The 23,203-nt window shown below is 33.1% G+C and overlaps 5 protein-coding genes across 10 annotated transcripts; 2 read left to right on the top strand and 3 right to left on the bottom strand.

The window, feature by feature from the left end:
* Positions 1–1,129: 1,129 nt before the first annotated feature.
* On the top strand, positions 1,130–4,843 carry LOC116416564. The gene has a single exon (XM_031925460.1). The coding sequence runs from the start codon at positions 1,130–1,132 to the stop codon at positions 4,841–4,843; it is 3,714 nt and encodes a 1,237-aa protein (XP_031781320.1).
* A 2,956-nt stretch (positions 4,844–7,799) lies between these two features.
* On the bottom strand, positions 7,800–11,462 carry Or46 (odorant receptor 46). The gene is made up of 6 exons (NM_001190564.1): positions 11,157–11,462; positions 10,600–11,009; positions 10,390–10,489; positions 8,155–8,256; positions 7,937–8,095; positions 7,800–7,856 (listed from the first exon to the last, which is right to left on the bottom strand). The coding sequence occupies exons 1-6, from the start codon at positions 11,460–11,462 to the stop codon at positions 7,800–7,802; spliced, it is 1,134 nt and encodes a 377-aa protein (NP_001177493.1).
* Positions 8,982–10,239, top strand: LOC116416823. Its single transcript, XM_031926922.1, has 3 exons — positions 8,982–9,317; positions 9,414–9,871; positions 9,938–10,239. The coding sequence occupies exons 1-2, from the start codon at positions 9,016–9,018 to the stop codon at positions 9,778–9,780; spliced, it is 669 nt and encodes a 222-aa protein (XP_031782782.1). The 5' UTR covers positions 8,982–9,015; the 3' UTR covers positions 9,781–9,871; positions 9,938–10,239.
* A 123-nt stretch (positions 11,463–11,585) lies between the features above and the next one.
* On the bottom strand, positions 11,586–14,975 carry Or45 (odorant receptor 45). Of its 6 annotated transcripts, XR_004226535.2 has the most exons (8): positions 14,280–14,972; positions 13,722–14,128; positions 13,457–13,556; positions 13,199–13,300; positions 12,220–12,378; positions 12,011–12,152; positions 11,838–11,925; positions 11,588–11,755 (listed from the first exon to the last, which is right to left on the bottom strand). XR_004226535.2 is itself a non-coding variant. In XM_016990164.3 (7 exons), the coding sequence occupies exons 1-6, from the start codon at positions 14,571–14,573 to the stop codon at positions 12,096–12,098; spliced, it is 1,119 nt and encodes a 372-aa protein (XP_016845653.1). In that variant the 5' UTR covers positions 14,574–14,972; the 3' UTR covers positions 11,764–11,925; positions 12,089–12,095. The 6 variants fall into 6 exon arrangements, 2 of the variants coding, with proteins under 2 accessions (XP_016845653.1, NP_001177492.1); XR_004226536.2 differs by having other exon boundaries at positions 11,586–11,755; positions 11,838–12,152; XR_001729751.2 differs by lacking the exon at positions 11,588–11,755 and having other exon boundaries at positions 11,764–11,925.
* Positions 14,976–15,908: 933 nt separating this feature from the next.
* On the bottom strand, positions 15,909–20,585 carry Or44 (odorant receptor 44). The gene is made up of 6 exons (NM_001190562.1): positions 20,292–20,585; positions 16,663–17,069; positions 16,440–16,539; positions 16,268–16,369; positions 16,039–16,197; positions 15,909–15,968 (listed from the first exon to the last, which is right to left on the bottom strand). The coding sequence occupies exons 1-6, from the start codon at positions 20,583–20,585 to the stop codon at positions 15,909–15,911; spliced, it is 1,122 nt and encodes a 373-aa protein (NP_001177491.1).
* Between the last annotated feature and the right edge of the window lie 2,618 nt (positions 20,586–23,203).

Below are 23,203 nucleotides of genomic sequence, written 5' to 3'. Positions count from 1 at the left end.
ACTCCCGCAATTCGATGGTCGGTCTGAAGGGTGGCTTTCATTCAAACAGTCATTCATATCACTTATACACGACAATGACGACTTCTCAGACGTCGAGAAGTTACATTATTTAAAATCGGCAGTCACCAACGAGGCTTTAAACAAGATCGAAATCTTCGCTACGACCGCGGAAAACTATCCTCGAGCATGGAGTTTATTAGAAAAGGCATATGAAAATAAAGGCACAATAGTAATGCGACACATTTCTCTGCTACTTAATTTACCTAAAATGGAAAGAGATAATTCCAAAGAAGTTGAGACTCTAGCGGACAAGGCACAACAGCACATAGAATCACTGGCGAGTTTAAAAATTGCCGTGACACCGCAAATCGTAGTTCAACTCCTCGAAGAAAGACTAAGTAAAAATATCCGCGCAAAATGGACAGAGACACTGGACCGCGACAAAATTCCGACTCTAGAGGAAATGATCGAGTTTTTATACAAAACGGCAGCAACGTTGTCCAAGGACGACGGGAAAACGACAAGTTACAAAACTTATACTCATCAGGGTCCGCCGGCAAAGGTCCGCAAATTCGAGTTTGGATCTTCGGCAAAAACCTTCGTAACCGCGAGAAAAAAGTGCCCAGCGTGTGCACACGAAGACCACGATCTTTTCCGATGCGACAAATTCCGAAGTTTAAACGTTTTTCAAAGAATCCAACTAGTACAGGACGCAAATTTATGTAAAAATTGCTTAAAATACCATCGAGACGAATGCCGTCGCGGCAATTGTAGAATATGCAACTTAAAACACAACTCATTGTTGCACGTACCAAAATCGACTAACTCAAACGCAGGCACGCCGACATTCCCATCGTCGCAAGACCTGCCTTCGACAAGCGATCCAGAGATTGATCAAGCCAAAGCATGACTATCTAATTATAACCAATTAAAACATTGCTATGCAACAAATCTTTCGCCGACTTACGATCTCATGCCCAGCGCAACAGTGAAAATCCTCGGCAAATCAGGATCGGATATAACGTGTCGAGTATTATTAGACACCTGCTCTACCGCGAATTTCATAACCGAAAACCTGTGCAACAAATTAAAATTAACTAAATCGCCATGCTCATTGACCATAACCGCTATGAACAATTTAAATACCACTGCCAGCTACCTCACCGATATCACGTTCCGGTCAATTCATTCAGAATTTAAAAAATCACTGACTTGCTTTGTTGTCAAAGAAATAACCGATCTCGTACCCAACGAACCGGTCCCGAGGAACCGACTAAATATTCCGAAGCAACTCAAATTAGCAGATCCACATTTTGAAAAACCAGCATCCGTAGACATGCTAATCGGATCCGGTCCCACTTTATCAATACTCTGCCCCGGACAACTAAAGATACTCAACAACGATAATCTAATTTTACAAAAAACCAAACTCGGCTGGATCCTGGGCGGAAATCTAGAATCAACTAACTTATCGAAATCGTCTCGTTGCCTTGTCACTAGTTTACCTTTCGACTTAGAGCGATTTTGGAGATTAGAGGAGAAGCTCGACGAGGAACGCACATTGTCAAAGGACGAGTTATATTGTGAAGAACACTTCATAACTCACGTAAAACGCAGTAAAGATGGCAGATACATCGTCGCATTGCCGTTCGATAAGACGAAGGGTAAATTAGGCAATTCCAAGCAAACGGCGTTGAAACAACTATTATATTTGAGAAAAAGATTTCAACGAGATCACGAGTACAAACGCGAATATACAAAGGTCATCGAAGAATATCTAAAATTAGGCCACATGACCCTCGTAGAGACCATCGGAGACGACGGATTTTATTTGCCACACCACGGAGTTCCTAAACTCGATAGTCTGACAACGATGCTGCGAGTAGTTTTCAACGCGTCGGTGACACCCTCAGATGGCGGATGCTCACTTAACGACTGCCTACTCGTTGGCCCTACTATTCAAGACGATTTAATCACTCTCCTACTACGATTTCGAACGCACACGTATGTAATCTTAGCTGACATCGAAAAAATGTATCGACAATTTCTCGTTCGAGACAGCGATAGGAAATATCAGAAAATCTTGTGGTTTGTAAACGACGAGATTAAAGAATTTGTGCTCAACACAGTAACATTCGGAGTAGCAGCCGCACCCTTTTTGGCTATTCGATGCCTACATCAACTCGCGGACGATGAACAAGAACGATTTCCACTCGCCGCCAAAATATTAAAGAGAGACATGTACGTCGATAACATGTTAACGGGAACGAATTCCGTCGAAGAAGCCCGATCAATTTGCACGCAAATGACGCAAGTCCTAAGGACCGCCGGTATGAATATGCGACAGTGGGCAGCAAATGATCCAAATATATTAAGCGACATCCAGTCAAAAAATTTGGACGCTAATTTCGACTTGAGCAACGACAACACCCTTAAAACACTAGGCATTCGCTGGCGCGCCAAAACGGACTCTTTCGTATACAAAATTAAACCCATATCGGTCACTGAGAGATTCACCAAAAGAAAAATATTGTCCGAAATAGCAAAAATCTTCGATCCCCTTGGACTACTAGGACCAATTATCCTCTTTGCAAAAAAAATCATGCAAGACATCTGGAAAGCCAAAATCGACTGGGATGAAACAGTACCGAATGACATATACTATCAATGGAATGAGTTTTGTCTACAATTAAGCTGCCTACCAGACATGTCATTCAATCGACACATTTTGACAAACGACGCCAATGAAATACAAATTCACGGCTTTAGTGACGCGAGCGAAACTGGATACGGTGCATGCATCTATATGAGATCAAAGGACACATTTGGCAATTATAAAATCACCCTAATCTGTTCAAAATCACGCGTCGCACCAGTAAAAACACGGTCATTACCTCGGTTAGAGTTATGCGGCGCGCAGTTATTAGCCAATTTATATGTGCACACTATTCGATCAATTCGCATTCAAGTCGATCGAACATATTTTTGGTGTGATTCGAGCATAACACTACATTGGATCAACACAGCACCTCCGAAGTTAAAAACGTTTGTGGCAAATCGAGTGGCCGACATTCAATTAAAAACCGAGATTCATGCATGGAGACACATCAGATCAGAAGACAATCCTGCCGACGCTCTATCAAAAGGTCAACTTCCAAACGATTTTCTCAACAACGAGATATGGCTACACGGCCCTCCATGGCTACAACAAAACGAAACTGAGTGGCCAGAATCGCATATTATCGGATTAACCGAAATTCCAGAAATCAAAAAAGCACATTGCTTCGTAACTAAATCCGATTCATATTGCGCACATCTTTTAAAAATAATAGAAAATCAGACATCCTTGATGAAATTAAAACGTATATTCGCATTATGCCTCCGACTGCCGAAAAAATATCGTACAAATACCAAAATCCGGGACATGCGCATCAAAGACTTACAAAAAGCAGAAAATGTCGTTATTCGGTTAGTTCAGGGATCCGTGTTTGCAAATGACATTGCGTCACTAAAGGCAAATAAACCATTGAATGAGAAAAGTTCCTTAGCATCACTAGATCCATTCATCGATGAAGAAAACATTCTTAGAGTAGGCGGTAGAATCAGAAAGGCAATTGCACCCTTTTCAAAACGTCATCCCATACTCCTATCAAAAAATAATTTTTTCACGGATTTAATTATTCAACATTATCACACTGCGCACTTTCACACGGGAATTCAAAATACTCTTTACGCAATCCGAGAGAACTATTGGCCGATCGACGGACGCAACCAAATTAGAAAAAATATCCGAAAATGCACAATATGTTTTCGTGCAAATCCGCAATTATGCCAGTATAAAATGCGTGACCTTCCGCAAGTGAGAGTAACACAATCTAGACCATTTTATAATGTAGGTGTAGATTACTGCGGTCCGTTCTTTATAAAGGAAAAGCGATATCGAAATCAAAAATTCACAAAAATTTACGTCGCAATATTTGTATGCATGACAGTCAAAGCAATCCACATAGAAGTAGTCGAAGATCTATCTACGGAAGGTTTTATAGCAGCTTTACGACGATTTGTATCGAGACGCGGTTTACCGGGAACTATCTACTCGGACAACGGTACTAACTTCCGAGGTGCACATAACAAACTGAATGAACTATACGAATTACTAAACTCACAACAATTAAAAATAAATTTAGAAAAATTTACCAATAGTAACAAAATAGAGTGGCATTTCATTCCGCCTCATTCGCCAAACTTTGGTGGCTTATGGGAAATTTCAGTCAAACAATTCAAACATCATTTTAAAAGAGTAGCGGCCGACAAAAGATTTACCTTAGCTGAATTTAACACGTTTTCCATTGAAATAGAAGCAATATTAAACTCTCGACCAATAACTCGCATATCATCCGATATTAACGATTTATCAGCAATTACACCTGGTCACTTCTTAATTGGCGATTCACTCAAAAGTCTACCAGAACAAAATTATACGAAAATACCAGACAATCGCTTAAGCGCATGGGAAAGTATGTCAAAACTCAAACAACAATTTTGGGAGAGATGGAATAAAGAATACTTAAACGAATTGAATATACGTCACAACAAATCGGCGGCAGAACCAAAATTGACTAAAGACCTAGTCGTATTGATCAAAGAGGACAACACACCACCGATGCAATGGAATATGGGTATTATTACGGATGTACATCCAGGAGCCGACAAAATTATCCGCGTGGTAACAGTCAGAACGAAACACGGACTTAAAAAAAGACCAACCTCCAAGATTGCCGTTCTTCCCATAGACGATAACTTAGAAAAACAAGAAACAATAAGTAAACTCAAAATTAATTAAGTATTGATCGCTACCCTCTCAAGGGGGGGAGTATGAACTGTCGTGTGTTATAAATTTGTAAATCATCATCATATACGTATCAATAGTAAATTAAGTCAAAATAAGCAATATGTAAATCGAGACGATCGAGAAGACTGAAATCCTACCTCACACAAATATCTACGACTCTCCTCAAATCCACATTCATAAATCCCGCACATTCCTTCCAAAGAGCCGAGCCCAACCAGAGACCCTCTTTATGACGGCCCATAACCGACGCGACGACGAGCGCGGCTTAGGACGACCCATCGCCAGTGCGACGAAGAGCACAGCGTAGAAGCACATCTGCACAACTTCTGGACTCCGGACGGCTCGGATCTTGACCAGTTTATGACCGACCCTTTTTTTTGGCCAACTACGCGCGCCCCGCGCGCGACTCAAGCCCACATCTGGACACTTTTTTGGAAGACTTCGGAAAAACCCGCACACACACTCCTTCAGGCCCAAAACTCCTCCTCCTAAACCGTTCCGCCAATTAAAATGCATTTCCCTCCGATATTCTAGCAAGCAAAACTTTCCCTCTCCAAACTACCCCCAGCAGACCGAGGACAGCAAAATCTCGAAGCAGCAGTCTCTCTCGAACGCTCGACAGCTACAGATTACCTTATATACCAGATAAAATATAAATACTTTACTCCACATTAAGTGTTATTATTTCGCCTTACTGGCCTGTCGAATTAAGTTTCGGTAGACCGTGCCATTTCAAGGCACATTTCAACAATTAGTATTCTACTTATTGTATGTGATGAGATAAGGACATCCATTTATGTATCTATTATATAGACTGTACTCTGAATTATACTTTTGCGTTCAGCTGACCTTGACCGCTCAATAATGACATGAAGTGTATCAAGATGCGATACTGTTGTGTATATAAACTGTAATAAACAATAATATAACATTTGTATTTATCTTGTTATTATATTATAATATATTTTTATATTTTATAGCAGTAAAGACCTTAGCAAAAAAGTTTAATGACATTATATTGAGTGTCCGTCCATTTACAGTAACAAGTGGTGTTTGGCATCTATGAATAATCGTGGATATTATTTGTTTTTCTTCTAACGAGCTTGAAATCCAATCTGGTCGAAAGACTAACCATCGCAATTCCTCATTCTGCAAGATAACACATTTAATTTGTTGGTGATGACAAAACGTTCAAAAGACAGAAAGCCTAAAAATAGAATAATCGCAATGCAATTGACGACAAAATGTCCACCCTGCACTTTCACTCGTTTAATAATGGTATAGACTTATCTAGAGTACATTAAAAATTAGAGTTAGAATTCAAGATTTAAAATGATATCTATAATATAATTCTGACTACTGAAAGAGAAGAATAATATCGATTGGTAAATTAAGCAATCTTCTTCAGTACATGTGAAGGAACATAATATAAAGGTATTCTTGTTTATCGTTACGTCAACGATTTCAGCACTTGCTTATTCTTCAATCTTTATAGCCTCTTAAGTATATGTATAATTTTTTATTGCTCTTACCAATGCTCTCATTTCATCAATTGTATAAGAATAAGCAACAAGTCGGAGGCTTGCAACTATGATTATTAAAGCAAACTGCGACATTACAATTTTAGCGTCGTACTAAAGAGTCACAAACTGATATCCACAGTGTTAACCAGGTAATGAACAAGTTAGTAATTATGAACCATATAGAACATTCATGATAAACTTTTGTCTTCCAGCTTGCTTTGGAATCTACAGGCCAAATAGTCCACATTCGATCCAAAGCTCTTAAATATTCAAAAGTTTCTAAGGGATCCGCTCTAAATCTTGCTTTGAAAATTGTAGTAGCGTATGAAAGTTTCATAAGTATATTATTATGTGACGACAAAACAAAATCTATAGACTATATATAAACTATAAAAGAAATTAATTTGAATAAATAAAATGATATATACGACAAATTATGACATTTGAACTTACGTAGATCTTTTAATATGCTTAGCCTATTTTAAATGCTCTCTATTATCAAAATAGCTGCGTTGATTACTTTTTTTTGGAAATTCATTGAATTATGTTATTATTTATCCGAAAGGAGGTATACAAACAATACTTTATATATCTGAATCGTTGGATATTTCATTTAATTAATCGAATTTGAAAGTTATTTGTTAAGTTATAAGTAAATATGACAACAAATGTAGGTCCTTAACCAAGATATCGATTAAAAAAATTTACCGATCAGTCAAAGGATTTTATCAGAAATTGCAAAATGCATTAAAATTTTTAAGATAAGAACACGTACAGATCATGCGTTTGTTCTTGGCTATCAGAGGTATATAAAAATTTACGAGTTTCCAAAATTATATCTCATTTCACATTCTACGAAATAAATCATTAAAAACTGTGCCTATCACAGAACATTAATTAAAAGTCGTTAATCTATATTTTCAAATTATATACCCGAGTGATTATTGAAATTTTGATCAAGAGCGTGTTTACTAAATACATTGTGCTAGATATAGGTTTCCAAAAAATATTATATTTTTATAAATTATGTGATCTATGTATTATTCAAACAACAGTTGAGAGACAACAGAAAATGCGGGTGTACAGTACCTATGTGTTTTGATATTTCTAATGATGGAATATTATAGCTTTCTTTCCTGTAAAAATAAACTTTTTATAGAATTCAGTTAGCTAAGCAATATAACTAATGTTGGAAAAAGCTTTCTTCATATCGTATTGATTTGTACAATCAATATACAACACCGTACTATCAAACAATCGATATACATTTACAACTCTACCATAGAAACATAAACATAAATTTTCATACTGGTAGTAAGTATCAGGAAGGTGTTGATTTTGAGTTGCGAAAAAGCGTGAAACATAATAAGCTGGATTGCTGATACTTCAAATTTTTATCAAGGAATCGATAATTAATAAGATTATTACACCTCTAGTACGGCACGCAACGTCATAAAAGCAGAGTAAATCATATAAAAATACTGAAAAAACAATAAAAAGAATATGGATTGTTTATTGCATATAAAATAGAAAATTTCATAATTTCAATATTTATTCTCACGTTGACGCAAAATCTAAAGGATAGTGATGAAATGATTCCACTTATTTTGACAACTGTAGGTTTTTGACATCTTTGCATCACGATGAGTACATTTGTTTTCATACGCTGTGTTTGATTTATCCAATAGGAGTTATAGATTGACCGAGCTAAACCTCCAGTCTGTAAATACTTGTTTATTAGAATATATTATTACAGAGTATTCACAAATAATCTATTACCTTTTCTGCTAAGCTATGGCCTGCCCAGCAGTAAGCGAATGCTCTCATAGAAGCAATCTTCATTATAAAAAAGAACTGAACAATTATTGTTGAAGGTCCCCGCTGGAAATAAAAGAGTAAATAGCAGATATATACGGTTATTTATAAAAAATGCATCTACATAGACCCTTTTTATAGATAATGTGTTATAAATTATGATTATTTTTTAAAATGTTGTTTGATATTAATCGTACGCAAAAGTAAAAATGTCAAAACCATTTATATTAGTGGTACCTTTAATACATCTGATTGTAACGATAACTGTACTGATTGAAACATCGGCTAACGCCAATATTTTGAAATTAAAACCTAGTAAACCGAATATGTACTAAACGATTGTTTGGTCAATGCAATCATGAAATTATTTTCAGTTGAAAATAATTTGATAATTAATTATGATAATGATAATTCGAATTTTCGTTTCTCTACGATAAAAAATTTAGGATTTAAATTTAGCATTTCCATCAAAAGTGAAATCTCTAATTTCTGTTCAATATCTAACTACATTATAATAAGCAACAAGTTAAATTATTTCCACGCAATATTTTTAGAATCTAAATGCGACCATTTTTCGCGCTTTCTTATAATTACGCAACTTCCATTCCATGATTTGCAAAAAGTTGCTCATTATCTACTGGAACTTGGTTTTGTATACATTGCATTTTTAGCATTGGAAAGTAACTATAAGTTCGTACGTATTTATCAGTATAAAAGTAATTGTGTTAATTGTACAATAGAAGAATTATGTCTTGTTGGATACTGCAATTTAAATCATTTACCGATATTAAAATTAATGGAGAATTTAAACAATTAGGAGATACGATGTGCCCAATTAATATTTGTAAAATGCGTCTTATACGCGTAGATTATGGCACTACAAAAGAAGAATTATTTGATTTCGATTCAAACGGCACTTTTAAAAAAACAGATAGTTGCGGAGGATGTGTTTTGCAGGCTTTTGCTGATTATTATAACATTGAAATAACAAATGAAGATTACTTTAGTAATTATAATTGGTACAACACTATTCAAGCCGTGGATAACGGTTTCGTTGACATAATTTTTGGACCAACTTTACCAACACATAACTTAGTTTCTCATTTAGATAAAGGAGCAGCTTACACGTAAGTTTTATGGTTTGAAATAATTTTAAATATAATCAATTTCCTAAAATGAACCCAGTTATTATATGAATAATAATTATTTACTATTATTATCAGCTATGAAGAATTTATTTTTATCGATACGATACCAAAAGCAATCCCAACGTTATTTGTTCTGATTACACCACTAAAGATAGAAGTATGGATATGCTTTACTGGAGTAGTTATTTTATTCAGCGTATTTATTAAACTACTCAATAATTTTCAAACAAATCGCAAGGCATCTCAAAGACTCGATTGCTTAGACCATTTAGCACTATACTTTAACCAACCTGTTAGCCTGCCGAAAAAATCAGGAATACGTATTGTTATTAATTTATGGTTGGTTTATGCTCTTTTAATGAATGCTTTTTACAATTGTAATTTTGTAAGCGCGTTAATTAAGATGAGGCCTAAATTTTACTGGAAACTTTTGAGGAACTGAGCAATTCTGGTCGAAAGTTGGGAGGTCCCGACATTGTCAAAGAATGGTTACATGATTCAGATGATTCTACCATGATCAATTTATACGAACGGTAAATTTTTTGATTGCAAAAATATTATTGAAAAAAAAAATTATTAATTAACAGTTTATTTTTTAGCTACGAGATAATAAACCCTGACAATATTTCATACGCTTAGTATGAATTAAAAATGACAGTAGCAGTAACTGACTATGCCATACTAAAAACTAATATGTCAAACTTTTATATTTTAAAAGAAAAAATTGTGTCTTATCCTCTTTTGTACTATGCACCAAAAGGCCATCCTTATTTAAAACATATGTCACAATTCATGGAGAGAATTAGAGCGGGAGATATACCGATTAATGATTGTTCACTTAAAAAACAAGCTTTTAAAAACAATAAATTTAATGCGATAAAAATGGAGCATTTACGGATTATTTTCGAAGCATTATTGTTTTGTCATTTGTTAAGTACTATATTATATATAATTGAGTGTTTAATCTTTTACAAATTTTTGAAAAAGCAATAGATTGGAAGATAATGGCCTAAACTATTATTTTTTTAAATTAAATACGATTTTGACTCACATGAAGGATTTGTAAAGTTGACGATATCACAAGAATAGTTACAGCTAAGAATACTTTCAATATCATATATTTAGTGAAATCAATAACTGCTTCCGTGGTCCTATACAGCCACATCAGATTATTGAAATTATTATGCATAAATTCAAGATCTATTTAAAAGTATTAGTAAATATTGATATTCGTATAGAAATAGTATTACGAATTGCTCACCTAATTAAGTATTGGTGTTTCTGAATGTTGCATTTTAGATCCATCTCCGATGCTGTTTTTTTAAAATCTGCTTGTAAGAGTTCAAATCTTGCTGCAAGAGTCCATAAGAATATTTGCACAATCAAATCAAATACAATAAGGATTAATGTATGCGTTATGACGATCACTTGATGTATATAGATAATTACTACAATAACTTGTGATTTTATTGTAAATGGATACCATAAATTTAAGGGATATGGTCGATCTTTTAAAAAAAGTTGTCCAAAATTGAAAGACATTATTGCAACAAAGTAGTTGATTGCAATATAAATATTGAAGAATGTACGAGTAGTAGCATATCGATCCAAAATATATCTCTCTTTTGGAGAAGAGTTCTTAAAAAATTCTTCAATTTCTTTTACCGCACTCTACAACAATTGTAATGGTAGAAGTTATGTATAAAAAATAATGATAATATAATAGATATCGTGACGTATTAAAAAAGAACTTTTCTATGACAGTAATCTGTATTTTTTTCAATATTTTTTCAATTCGAAAATTATTTTACATCTTACCTTAAATTGAGCACTGTAAAATCTGGTGTACAATAGATTATAAACTGCTTCTACAATAATCATTTGTTCAACAGCAGTTATTGTAACAGTTGCTGATGTATTTATATTAAAGAGTGTCATTAGAATCAAAGGGATAAATACACAAAGATAATTAACAAGAATAAAATAATATACTGCCTTCATAAAAACCCACAAATATCTATTTTTAGAAAAAATCGGCCAAATCGAAGTTAATAATCCAAAATATTTTAAAGTTTCATAAACAGAAATAATAGAAAAAGTAAATGTACATTTCATTTTCCTCATATTTATTTTTATGAGTTTATTTGAACAACATTACAGTTACATTCACAGTAGTAGTATTTAAGAATATAAGGAAGATTTGTGTACTAAAATCTCTCTGCTTGTTATAAACCCATTACGACTTGCTTTGTAAAGAGTAGAAATATTTCATTGAATAATGATTTATTACGAAATTACAGTCTTTCATAATCAATAGCATACAAAATGAGCACAAAGTGTGTTTTTATTAAGTTCAATATAGAAAAAAGATTGATTTTTGTACGTTTTTCTTTTAACTTATTTATCATTGTTCTATCCTGTAATTTGTATATATGTTACATACAAACTGATCCAAAAGATAAATTGTACATCTATAATGTGAATTATTAGAAGTGAAACCTTTGTCTTAAATCCAAAATCATGGATTTATCCATCAGTTCGACTATATAGAAGCATATTTCATCGCGGATCACACTATCCACTGCATCTAGACAAAATTTAATGTATTTCTTATGGAGATATCATGATAGATGACGTTCTAAATATTCAGATTTTATTAATGGATAGTGTACTTGCAAGAAGCTAAGGAGTGTACTATTTGGATATTGCCATTGACATATTTATGTAACAAAAAATACTTAGCATATCACCTGAATTTTAATCATCCAAAACTGCTCTTAAATTTACGAAATATGTCACTGTTCGAGATAAAAACTAGAAAATAAAAATAATTTGATTGTGTTAATCTATATTAGACTTACGACTACAAATATTTACTTACAGAAGCATAGTACTGAAGAGTATACGCTCTAATTACAGCTGTTACAGAAAGTACGATTGGTTTTTGACACCGGAAAGCCAACATGAGTCCAATTTTCGAATTAGAGGTTGATTTTTGCATTAGCGCTGTTTGGAAGGCAGTCCGAGCTAATTGTTCACTCTAAAATATAAATATAATTTTGCCATAAAATCAGCGTGAATCAGCGAAAGGCATTTAGCGCAGAAAAGGAAATTCCTTTTATTTTTCAAACCCGTTATAAACTATTGTACATAATACTAACAGCAATAGGGAACAGACATGATTTTTAAAATAAAGTTAAGAATCAATCTTACACAAAAATACAAAAGTTACGATTTTTACTGCAATATTTGTTAAGTAATATGGTTTTGAAAATTTGGTTTGCTATAAACGCATGTAAAAGTTAATAAATAAAACAACCTTATTGTTTTCTCAAAAATCATAATAGAGTTGAGAGATAATGCTTCAAAATCAAAATAGATTCATGATGACTCTAATTCATGTACTCCAATGCCCGTACATTAGGTTAGGTCTTTATCCTTTGAGCCGCCATATTGGAGAGCTGCCGTTTTAAAAACTATTCAAACATATGAATTTTTAATTAATAATATTAGGGCCTGGAGGTACTAAATCAGCAAAAAATTGATACATAACGTATTCTTATGCTATTTCCTACTATATATAAGTATTTATATGTATATAGCAAAACCATGTCTGTTCCCTATTATATAAATAGTTGGAACGAAGAATAAGCAAGTCTGTATTTCAATTATTTCTGAGTGCCATTTGCACATCAAATTCAAATGTAGTGTACTAGTTGAGCATCATTATAGAATACAAATTAGTTACAAAATTTTGCAATAAAAAGGTATTCAGTGAATAAATATGGCTTTTTTGTACTGTAAACTAAATAGTTTTTACAACAATAGAATTACATGGATCTGTTAACTTATGTTCTTACGTTTTCTTTTAAATCATCAGCTGGTTTGGCACTAACGTACAATCTTAAGCATCCCGCCAATACCATAAGCGTAAACCGAAGTAGAACTTCTAATGGCTCGTGCTAAGATTAAATCAGCAGCAGTTTATAGACAGAAAATTACGCTTATAGTAAGGAAAATATCATGTTGTGAAATTTGAAAATCAAATCATCCAAAATGCAAGGTATTTTAAATTTAAGAATCATACAATACTTCTACAATTTTAATAAATGACTTACGTGAATTAATTGGAATGCACCGCAAATGACGACAATTATCATTGTTGCATTTGTCTTTAAGATTATAAATTTAATCCCTTTCTTTATATTATCGGTAAATCTAAAAAATAGTAATCATTACGATTTATAATCACAAACTAATATTATAAATACATTAAAATTACTATAAAAAAATTATTCAAACAAGCAAATGACATGCTTTGTAATCCTGTTATATCAACAAAATGGTAAATGATCGTCAATTGAAAATACAAACAATAATTACTCAATGATTTCTTGATGGCGACGAGCGCACTCCCGAAGTTCAGCTTTACTAACTGCTTTATGTACATTTTTTTCTAGCAATTCAATTTGTACAGCACTGTACCACAACATTGTAGCAACGGTGAGATCAACGCATATACCAAATCCAGTTTGAAATATAGCCAAAACTTGCGTTATGTACAAAAATACGCGAATTGGAAAATATTCCACTGAAAAAGGATACCACGCATCCGCGGGAAGTAACTGTGACGTGAAAATTGGTATACAAGAAAATAATATTGCTGTAGATATAAATGACGATCCTACAAAAAGTTGCAAAGTTTTGTATCTGTTTAAATAATCTTGCAATAGTGACTCTTCTTGTTCATTGCTATTTTCAATAAAGTTTTCAATCTCATAAAGGATTACCTGTTTGAAAAAATTACATAAGTTATTTATTTAAGTACAATAAATTCGACAGTTAATTATATAGTATAAAAAGTACTTAGGAAAGTTCAATAATACATTGTGTAACAAAATATTTAGCACACGTCTTAGTCACTGAAACACACAATTTTACCTGAAATTTTTTTTCCTGAAGTCGACACTGTATAAGATTGATAAAAACTTCGCATAATGCTGTAAGTTCTGATAACGTTTTTGTCATCGTTATAGAATCATTACGAAAATAATAGACTCCCAATACAAGTGGTATTAACAAACCGGTAGCATTCGTAAATGACAACCACCATTTTACTTCATGAAACATAATCATAGTTTTCTTTGCACCGATATGTTTAGGCCATATAGCAATCATATCACCGATAAGACGTAAGGTTTTAAAAAAGAATTTTGGCCTTATGAGGAATTTCATTTTAAAAAATAAAATTGTGATTTCTGTATTTTAAATGAATACAATTCGAATTGGAATCATTGTTGACCGCGACATTCATGTACACTAAAAACTATCACTGTGATAAATATCACATCGGAGAAAATATGTCTATAAGCAAGGAATTTCCTACTAGCATGGGCAAGTATATAGTGCACTTAGTATTAAATTGATTGACAGTCAAATAATACACGGGCGTACTTTCTCTGAAATGAGGTATTAACTTATTTATAATCTTCTTCTACGTGTTGCTTTAGAAGCATACTTTGTAGTGTATCATTCAAATTTACACACATGCAAGAATTAATAATTTAATGGTTATTATGCTTTTAAATGCTTCTCTTTAAATGTTATTAAAGAAAATTACTAGATATTAAACGGAAGATAAATTGCGAAGCACAACTGTAATTAGATTTAAGATGTACTCTTTAGTCATGTCGTTTTTTGATATACATAGACAGTTTGCTTCATGAAAATAGTGATGATATCTGCTTTTACGATATGTATACTATCCAATTTACTGATCCAAGTTAAAAAAATGCGAATCAATATACGAGTGTAGTTAGTAGTAAAAGTTGTAATAATTATACTATCAGAACAGTTATCTATGTTTCATAAATAACATAGAGTAGCTGTGTGTCAAACTTATTCTTAGCTCAATTCGTGGCATCGGAATTAAAAGTATTAACTAAGAGAAATTAGTGAAAATCATTTTTTTAGACTTATATTCCCAACTGCGTTTTTAACAAATAAAAATGAATAATTTGTTGACAAACTCCAACGCCACAAACCTATATTGTATCCTTACTTTGTATGTATTAGTAAATGCGATGTTACTGATGCATCTATGAGATTGATGTAGATGCAGCAAACTTCGACAAATGCAGATCTGAACGCAACAATTATGTCGTTATGTAAATGAGATTACTCAGAAGCAATCACTTCAAGTTTGTTGTTATCATTCTCCAATCAAGTACAGCCAAACGCCCGTATTTTACTTAAAAGAGGCAACAATGAAAGGTCAGCTGACGCCGAGTAAAGGGCTGATCGATTTGGGTCCGCTGTCGTTTTTGTACAACTTAACCTTCATACTATCATTATACAGCTGTTATCACTAACCCTTATTTAGGATTATGCAGACGTATGTTATTATGAATTCTATTATGTTTGTACGTTAATCCGTTTGGAAGTAGGAAATACGAGGTCCAAGGGAATACGATTTAAGAAAATTCTCCTATTTAGAGCACTTAAATACACATATTATTTAACAAACAAAAATAAATTATTCTTTTCTTAAATAAATAGTTCCTTATTCTTTTATTCTTTAGTCATTATCACATGCAATGCTGAAAAGTATGAAAAAGTACTACACAGCACCTAAAAATGTTATATATTTTAAAGATTGACATTATAAAAGTTGTTTATTCAATTATATGCTTTAACTTACGCTAGAGTAAAATTGCAGAGACAGTTCTTTTATTAACCCAGGAATTGCTATGACGACTGGCTTTTGACATCTTTGTATGATGAATATCCAATGTTTCATTATACTTGGCGAATCTCCCACCCATAATGATTCATAAACAACATCTCCTACCTTATGACACTTTTTATGGCAATTATAAAACATATTATTTAAGTGAAAAATAAAAGTTTGTGACAAATATAAACTTTACCATTGATATCAAATTATTTGATGGTAATGCTGTGACATATAAATTAACAACAACACTTATAGATACTACCACGAATTGTCCTTTTACAAATATTGGCTGTGGCTGAAAATCGAATATGTGGTTATATTACATGCATATAGTGTCAGAAAATAATTCATATAGCAATACTAACGCTAAAGAGATAAATGCCGGCAAATGCTAATCCAGCAGTTACGGATAATACAGTAGTAAATATTACATATCGGAATGTATCAGCAACTGTTGTACCATATCTACGAATTTTATAAATAAATACATTAATTTCCAATTTTAGTATATATTAAATCCATAAAACAATTATTTTTATACCGACAACAAATGACTGTGTAATAATAACAATAAAAAAAAAATCTGACCTGAGCAAATATTGATGTTCTTTTATGCATTGCAGCATCTCTTTACTATCTTTTATATGCTTAAATTTATAGTAAAGTGATTCGAATCTTACTCCTGTGTACCAAAGTATATATGCAACCAAATTATCCACACACATTCCAGAAGAGGCCTGAATTCCAACACTTGCTTGATGCACGTAGATAATTTCCCATATCGGGCTTGAATTAACAGAAAATGGATATACAGCATCAGCTGGTAATGAAAAAGGCAAAAATATTGGTCCACAAATAACAAAAAACGAGCTTCCAAAACAACATAAAGTAAATGTCATATGAAAAATAGCTCGTCGATTTATATATTTTTCAATTAACTGTCTTTCTTCCTTCTTTGCTTTTTTAAGAAAATGTGTTAACTCTTTTACCAGAAACTGTAAAAAAAGTTAATTCTATTGACTTTATATTTAATATATTCTTTATGTAACTTGTGTACAAAAAGGACTATTGGTTACACATATCGAGTAAAGTGAAAAGAGAAACAAGCGTAAAAAATACTATGTAATATCAAGGGGCGCGGTAGCGCTCCGATGGCAAGTATACATTTTTATACATTGTGCCGTCGGGGAGCAGCGCAACCCTATTATACTTTGAATTTGCTAAATAATCTAAATGCGTTTTATTGTCTACAATTATTTCTTATTTAATATTTCTTAGATGCTTATGTTTAGGTAATGTAGTTTAAAGATTTTAATGAGAACTATTAATGATAATTCTTTGGCACGTAGCTTCCTCCAACAAAATTTATAATTCCAATAGATACAATATTGTTCAAATATACAGTATATTAATGATTTTTGAAATACTTTCAATCTTAATTATTTTACTGAAGGAGCATCCATCACAATATCAAATCATATAATTTTCATGAAAAAATTTAAACCTTAATATTTTTTAAACTAAACGGTTATATAAGCTGAAACAAGAACCTAGCCGAGGTGATCAAAAGATCGATATTTTCCCAAAATTTCAACTTAAGGGGTCAAGCCTGGGTTAAATCCTGCAAAAAAACAAAAAGATATTCTTCTTACCAAAAAATTTGTTGCTAGCAATGTTTAATTGATATTTTTTAGCAATGTCTCTCGATCGGTCCGAGGGGGCATGTTTAAGGTACATTTTAAGCCAGGTTAGAGTAAAGAAAACGGTCCGGATCTTTCAAAAAGCCGTGGCAAGTGACTAAAAACACTTATTTATATAGTGAAATGTCATGAATTTTGGTCAATGATTTTACAAGGTATATACATGTTTTTTTCGATAAAAATGGTGTATATTTTATATATTTTCAATAGAATTTTTTTTTCAAATTACATCAAATCAAAAATTTTTTTGTAAGAAGAATATCTTTTTGTTTTTTTTGCAGGATTTAACCCAGGCTTGACCCCTTAATTAAAGCCTTTTCATTCCCGTAATCGTACGACGCAGAAAACCCATTTTTTTAGTTTTCGATTTTTAGTTTGAAAACTATTTATAAAAATGGTTTAAAATTTTTACAGCAAATAGATATTATTGTTCTTTACTGTCAAAAATTTTTTCAAAACGTTTGACGATATAGTTTTGGAGATATTAAAATTTTTTTATAAATCACCTTTTTTATTATAAAAATTGAATGAACCAGTCAATCTGGAAAATCTTGCGGGAAAAAGTAGGCAATTTTATGCTCTTTTAGATACACTATTATTGAATATATTTTATAGATCATATTATCAGAAAAAAGCAAAAATATTTTTCAAAAATTGAAAAATAGCTATAATATGGTCATAAAATGGTCAGAATCATAAAAAAAATTTCCCCGAATTCAAAATCAGAAAACATATATGCATGCTTAATTTTATTACGATCCATCGCGTGGTTCCAGAATTATGACGATATACGCACGCACACACACACACTCGCGCGCGCGCGCGCGCACACACAGCCATCCGCACGAACATTTTCTAAAAACGCATGATTCGTACTCCAAACACGTCCCAATGCGTTTATGCGAAGTTTCAGCGAAACTGAAAATTTTACTATTACAAAGCTTCCTCTTAGGAGGAAGCAAAAGCAAGAAGTTGTCGAGTAAGGTCACCTAAGCATTATTTTAAAGAATATGTGAGAGACAAGGATTAGATTTTCTAGGCTAGAAGTTGCTATCTGTGATCATCGATCAATGTGTGACTATATGCAGCTGAAAAAGGCTCACGCGGCAAAAACGAGTCGCTTAGGTGTTATAAATGCCTAGGTTTTGGCCATATTGGCAGAAACTGCACAGTAACTGAAGATAGAAGTAAGCATTGCTTTAAATGTGGAAAAGATGGGCATAAAGCAGAGGAGTGTAAGAACCAACCCAACTGTGTACTCTGCAAAGGAGGCACAGGTAGGAAGAGTGACCACGCAGCTGGTAGCTATGCATTCCCGTTTACCGAGCTACAGTAGAAGCCACTGACAGACGAAGAAAATGATAATAGTACAGTTGAATATAAATCACTGCGCGACTGCACAGGACCTACTGAGCCAGTATGTCCGTGAGATTGGGATCGACTTTTATTACTTGTGCAGAGCTTGCTCTGCCTACGCCACATAATAAAAAAACACACACACATATCGTCGCTCCATACGAAGACTAGCACAGTTCAAATTTTCTAACGAAAACTAGCACAACTTACGATTTGCCGCGAAGAGCAACACAATTCAGAAATGCCGCCAAGACTAGCTCAGCTCACGTATTTCCCGCGAACAACTCGCGACTTTATATTGCCTAAAATGTGAGTATTTTACGTTTTTATTAGATTATTGGGTTGGTTGAGTTCATGAAAACCTTTGACAAAGACAGACAAACCTCTATGTTTTAAAAAGTTTCGGAAATTTCTAAAAAAAAAAAATGAAAATTTAAAAGAATGTTCGTAAAAAAAATTGTATTTAGAAAAACAATTTCGCAACAGGGACTGTTTCGCAAAAATCGAGAAATTTGTATAGGAATTGGTTGTTTAAAGTTTGAGTTGTGCTCTTTTTCGCGGCAACTGTGCGAGTTGTGCTAGTCCCTGCTGTACGTTCTAAGTTGTGCTAGTCTTGACGGTGGATTTGAGTTGTGCTAGTCTTCGTAGGAGGCGACGATATGTATATAATCATATTATACACACACACACATATACGTATATTTGATGTGAACTATTGACCATTTTCTTTAGAATATTTTGTCGGGCGTTTTTCTTTTTATTTTACACCCGACCGGAATGGCCACTTTTTGCGCCTGAAAATCGGGGCAAAAGTAGCATATTTTCCCCGTAAACCTGTTTGCGGGGGAAAAGTAAAATCAGCGGGGCAAAAGTAAAATTAGTGGGACAAAAGTAATTTTTTTTTAATGAATGAAACAAAAATATAAAAAAACACATCAACTTTGATTTTCAGAGTCAAATAGTAACCATTTCAGTCGAGAGTGGAATAATGTACTATATGCAACACGGGACAAAAGTAGATATTTTCCGCTGGTGAGTTTACTGTCCGAGCGAGAAGATGTTTCACGAGGGTGCGTTTACTGCCCGAGCGAAGCGAAAAAATCTGCTACTTTCGAACCTTGTTGCATTATGTACTATTCTATTTACACCGCTTATAATAACCTGTAATTTTTTTTGATGATGTCGGCATACTATTGCTTTAGCAATAACTTGAATCACAGCACAAGATAAACATATAGATTTCGACACTATCATTGGGTTGTCTTTGTATACTAAAACGGATGCTAACATGGGTATTAATAAACACATAGCACTTATTATGGAATAAATCCAAAAAATATTTGCTAATTTAATTTTAAAACTACTATCATTACAATTTGGTGGCCATATAGCGGTAAAAAATACACTCAATTTTGTAAATGTAAAAGCTTTTTCTGGTGATATTTTAAATGCCATGGTGTAACTAAGGCTTCTATAACATCTATCGCATTGCATAGAATATCATTTCGCGTCTACGAAGAACGAAAACATACGTTGTATGCGTAATTATAAAGCTGTATTGGAAACCTCTAGTTAGAAGGTACGTATGATGTAATTACATTATTATTTCCACCGCTTGGCACCTGTCGTGCAGTAAGATTTCAATGAATAAAAAATAAGATATGTTTGTCGCTAGAGGCAACTTTCTATCATTTAGTTACGTCTTGATGTTTTCTGATATTGAATACGTATAAAACTATGCGTAATTGTAAGTATAAGAGTTAGCATATATTAATTATTATAACAACCATGGAACACTAAATTTTAATGGTATAAGCAGGTATATCGATTTTTTGTTTAAGATCTACAAAAATTTATGGGAGGTGAGCGAAAACTTTTGAATGAATTGGCGCAGCTACAACCACTTATTAAGGCCAGTGCACGTTCAGAAATTATTTGAAAATGGACTAAGAACGTTCTTAATAATAAAAAATTCTAAGCATAATATACATTCGTGTTTTCACAGTTTATAATCGCAAAAAACACCAGCACAAAGAAAGAAGAAAGTCTCAATCATTTATCTTAATCAAGGGGTGCGATAGCGCTGCACTGACAAGAAAGGACAAGAAGTTCAGTTCACGACAGGGCGACCCTATATACTTTAAAATTGGGTTTTCTAACCTCCAACAAAAATATCGATTGCATTTCAATCATTAATATTGCGCGTATGCACAATCTGTTGGTATCTATTTGAAATATATTAACCTAATCTTTCACCCTTAAAAAGATTCATTCGAAAATATTACGTTATTAACTTAATAGTGCAAGTTGAAAATTTGCTCGGTGAATTTCTTTTCGTCAGCTTTTCTTCTCCCGATATTTTGTCTCCTTCGGTCACGTGACTTCCGGTGAGATGTATTATACGCCAGTAGTTACAGCGGTTATAATAATGTCAGTAAAGTTATATACTTTACTGACATTCGTCTGCTACTCTGTGACACGCAATTGTGTTGTTATTGTATATTATGTACATATAATAATGCTATTCGTTGTGAGCGCGTCGTTGGAGGTAAGGGCTGGCGCTGATGTCACTTTACGTAATCTTATGGGATTTCCTGTCGTTATTGCTAATGGCGGCTGCTCGAACTATTTTTCGCCCATAAGATTTAACATGGGATATACTCCCGAAATGAGGGCGCCACAGTATGTGCTCACAGCGAGTACGGTTATATCAACGAATATAGACTTGGTATAGAAGGATGGTCAGTATTGGCACCGGGGTCCCATTTTGAAATACACGTAGAGCCTATACTACACTATAGCTGTCCCCCAAGACTGCATAGGAGAGACCTATAACACACTATACCTGTCCCCCAAGTTTTCGTCCCTTCAATTTAACCCGTGACCGTTCTTCTATACCAAGTCTATATTCGTTAGTTATATGCACGATGGGATCTATGTCTAAAGCAGTAGTAGCTTATTGTCTATCGAATAGATCAAAATTTCAAGGAGAATATGCTTTTCAAAAGATGAGAAATCTTCCTAAAAAAACTTGTTTCAAAAGTAAAAATCTTGACAAGAAAAAGTAGTAAAATCTATAAATATAAAATATATTTATTCTCTCGCTTCGCTCGGGCGATATTGCCCCCACAAGGGTGAAACTACTTTACCGCACTAGTATCGTAATATACTATTTCACCACAGCGTGTCATAAAATCAATGAGATATTATTGATTACTGTTTGTTTGTAGAAAATCATATTTAAGACTAGTAGTACGATTAAAACAAATGAACTATAATTTTAAACATTATCAGATTTTTGTTTATTTCGAAGGTGATTGATTTCATCATTACTTACGTCACAGCACATGATTGAGATACTGATTTTGAAGACGCTATAGCTTTTTTTTTATTCATATGTATTAATATTAAAATCAGTATTAACAAACCAAGACATAATTTGTTATATAAAAGCACCAAGCCATATCTTTCAATTTATGTTCATAATATCACTTGCATTACAATGTGGTACTTAGTAAAATTGTAAAAAGAATTAAATTTGGTAAAAACTAAAGCATTTTCGGGTGTTACTCTTACTTTTATTTTTACCCAAATTGATAGAATATGTTCGGTATGTGTTCTTTTAAAATAAGAGAGGCGTAATACCTTAGATATACAATTATATGCGCTATATCTAAAACAGCAAGAATTACCTATAATTATACAGCCAGGGAATGATTGGTGCTTGATTTGAAATATTTAATATTGCTAAGGGCACAATTATCTTAAGAGCCCTATATTGACGCGGAAAAGTATCAATGAATTAATAATATTATGATGACTATAAGCAACTTTCTTACTCTCCACCGATACTCTGTATTTATTTTCAAGTTGTTCAAATGCTTCAAAAATATTATATTCTAAATGAAAAATCTATCAATATTGTATGGCAGTTTTTATTTGAAGAATCAACTTTAAAAAGCAAAGTGCGTGCATGCCAAAGAATAATTCAACGTTTATTTTATGTCAAATATTAATTTGGATCAATGGGGAAAAAGTCAAAATTTCTAAATTCAACAGAAGCGATAAAATCT

This window comes from Nasonia vitripennis, chromosome 1 (assembly GCF_009193385.2).
Source record: "Nasonia vitripennis strain AsymCx chromosome 1, Nvit_psr_1.1, whole genome shotgun sequence".
Lineage (NCBI taxonomy): Eukaryota > Metazoa > Arthropoda > Insecta > Hymenoptera > Pteromalidae > Nasonia > Nasonia vitripennis.
The sequence above is the reverse complement of the archived record's forward strand: the minus strand, read 5'-3'. Positions and strand labels throughout refer to the sequence as shown.

What these genes read in the sequence shown, in the direction of transcription:
- LOC116416564 (XM_031925460.1), top strand. Translation starts at nt 1,130, where the DNA reads ATGAACAATTTAAATACCACTGCCAGCTACCTCACCGATATCACGTTC.
- LOC116416823 (XM_031926922.1), top strand. Translation starts at nt 9,016, where the DNA reads ATGTGCCCAATTAATATTTGTAAAATGCGTCTTATACGCGTAGATTAT. An exon ending in GATAAAGGAGCAGCTTACAC is followed by an intron (nt 9,318 to 9,413) that starts GTAAGTTTTATG and finishes TATTATTATCAG; the next exon opens with CTATGAAGAATTTATTTTTA.
- Or46 (NM_001190564.1), bottom strand. Translation starts at nt 11,462, where the DNA reads ATGAGGAAAATGAAATGTACATTTACTTTTTCTATTATTTCTGTTTAT. An exon ending in TTTACAGTGCTCAATTTAAG is followed by an intron (nt 11,010 to 11,156) that starts GTAAGATGTAAA and finishes CAATTGTTGTAG; the next exon opens with AGTGCGGTAAAAGAAATTGA. An exon ending in AAACACCAATACTTAATTAG is followed by an intron (nt 10,490 to 10,599) that starts GTGAGCAATTCG and finishes GTGGCTGTATAG; the next exon opens with GACCACGGAAGCAGTTATTG.
- Or45 (XM_016990164.3), bottom strand. Translation starts at nt 14,573, where the DNA reads ATGAAATTCCTCATAAGGCCAAAATTCTTTTTTAAAACCTTACGTCTT. An exon ending in GTGCATTCCAATTAATTCAC is followed by an intron (nt 13,301 to 13,456) that starts GTAAGTCATTTA and finishes ATTTAATCTTAG; the next exon opens with CACGAGCCATTAGAAGTTCT. An exon ending in CTGATGATTTAAAAGAAAAC is followed by an intron (nt 12,379 to 13,198) that starts GTAAGAACATAA and finishes TTTATATTTTAG; the next exon opens with AGTGAACAATTAGCTCGGAC.
- Or44 (NM_001190562.1), bottom strand. Translation starts at nt 20,585, where the DNA reads ATGGCATTTAAAATATCACCAGAAAAAGCTTTTACATTTACAAAATTG. An exon ending in ATCATCAAAAAAAATTACAG is followed by an intron (nt 17,070 to 20,291) that starts GTTATTATAAGC and finishes CTTTTTTTACAG; the next exon opens with TTTCTGGTAAAAGAGTTAAC. An exon ending in CTCTGCAATTTTACTCTAGC is followed by an intron (nt 15,969 to 16,038) that starts GTAAGTTAAAGC and finishes TAACATTTTTAG; the next exon opens with GTGCTGTGTAGTACTTTTTC.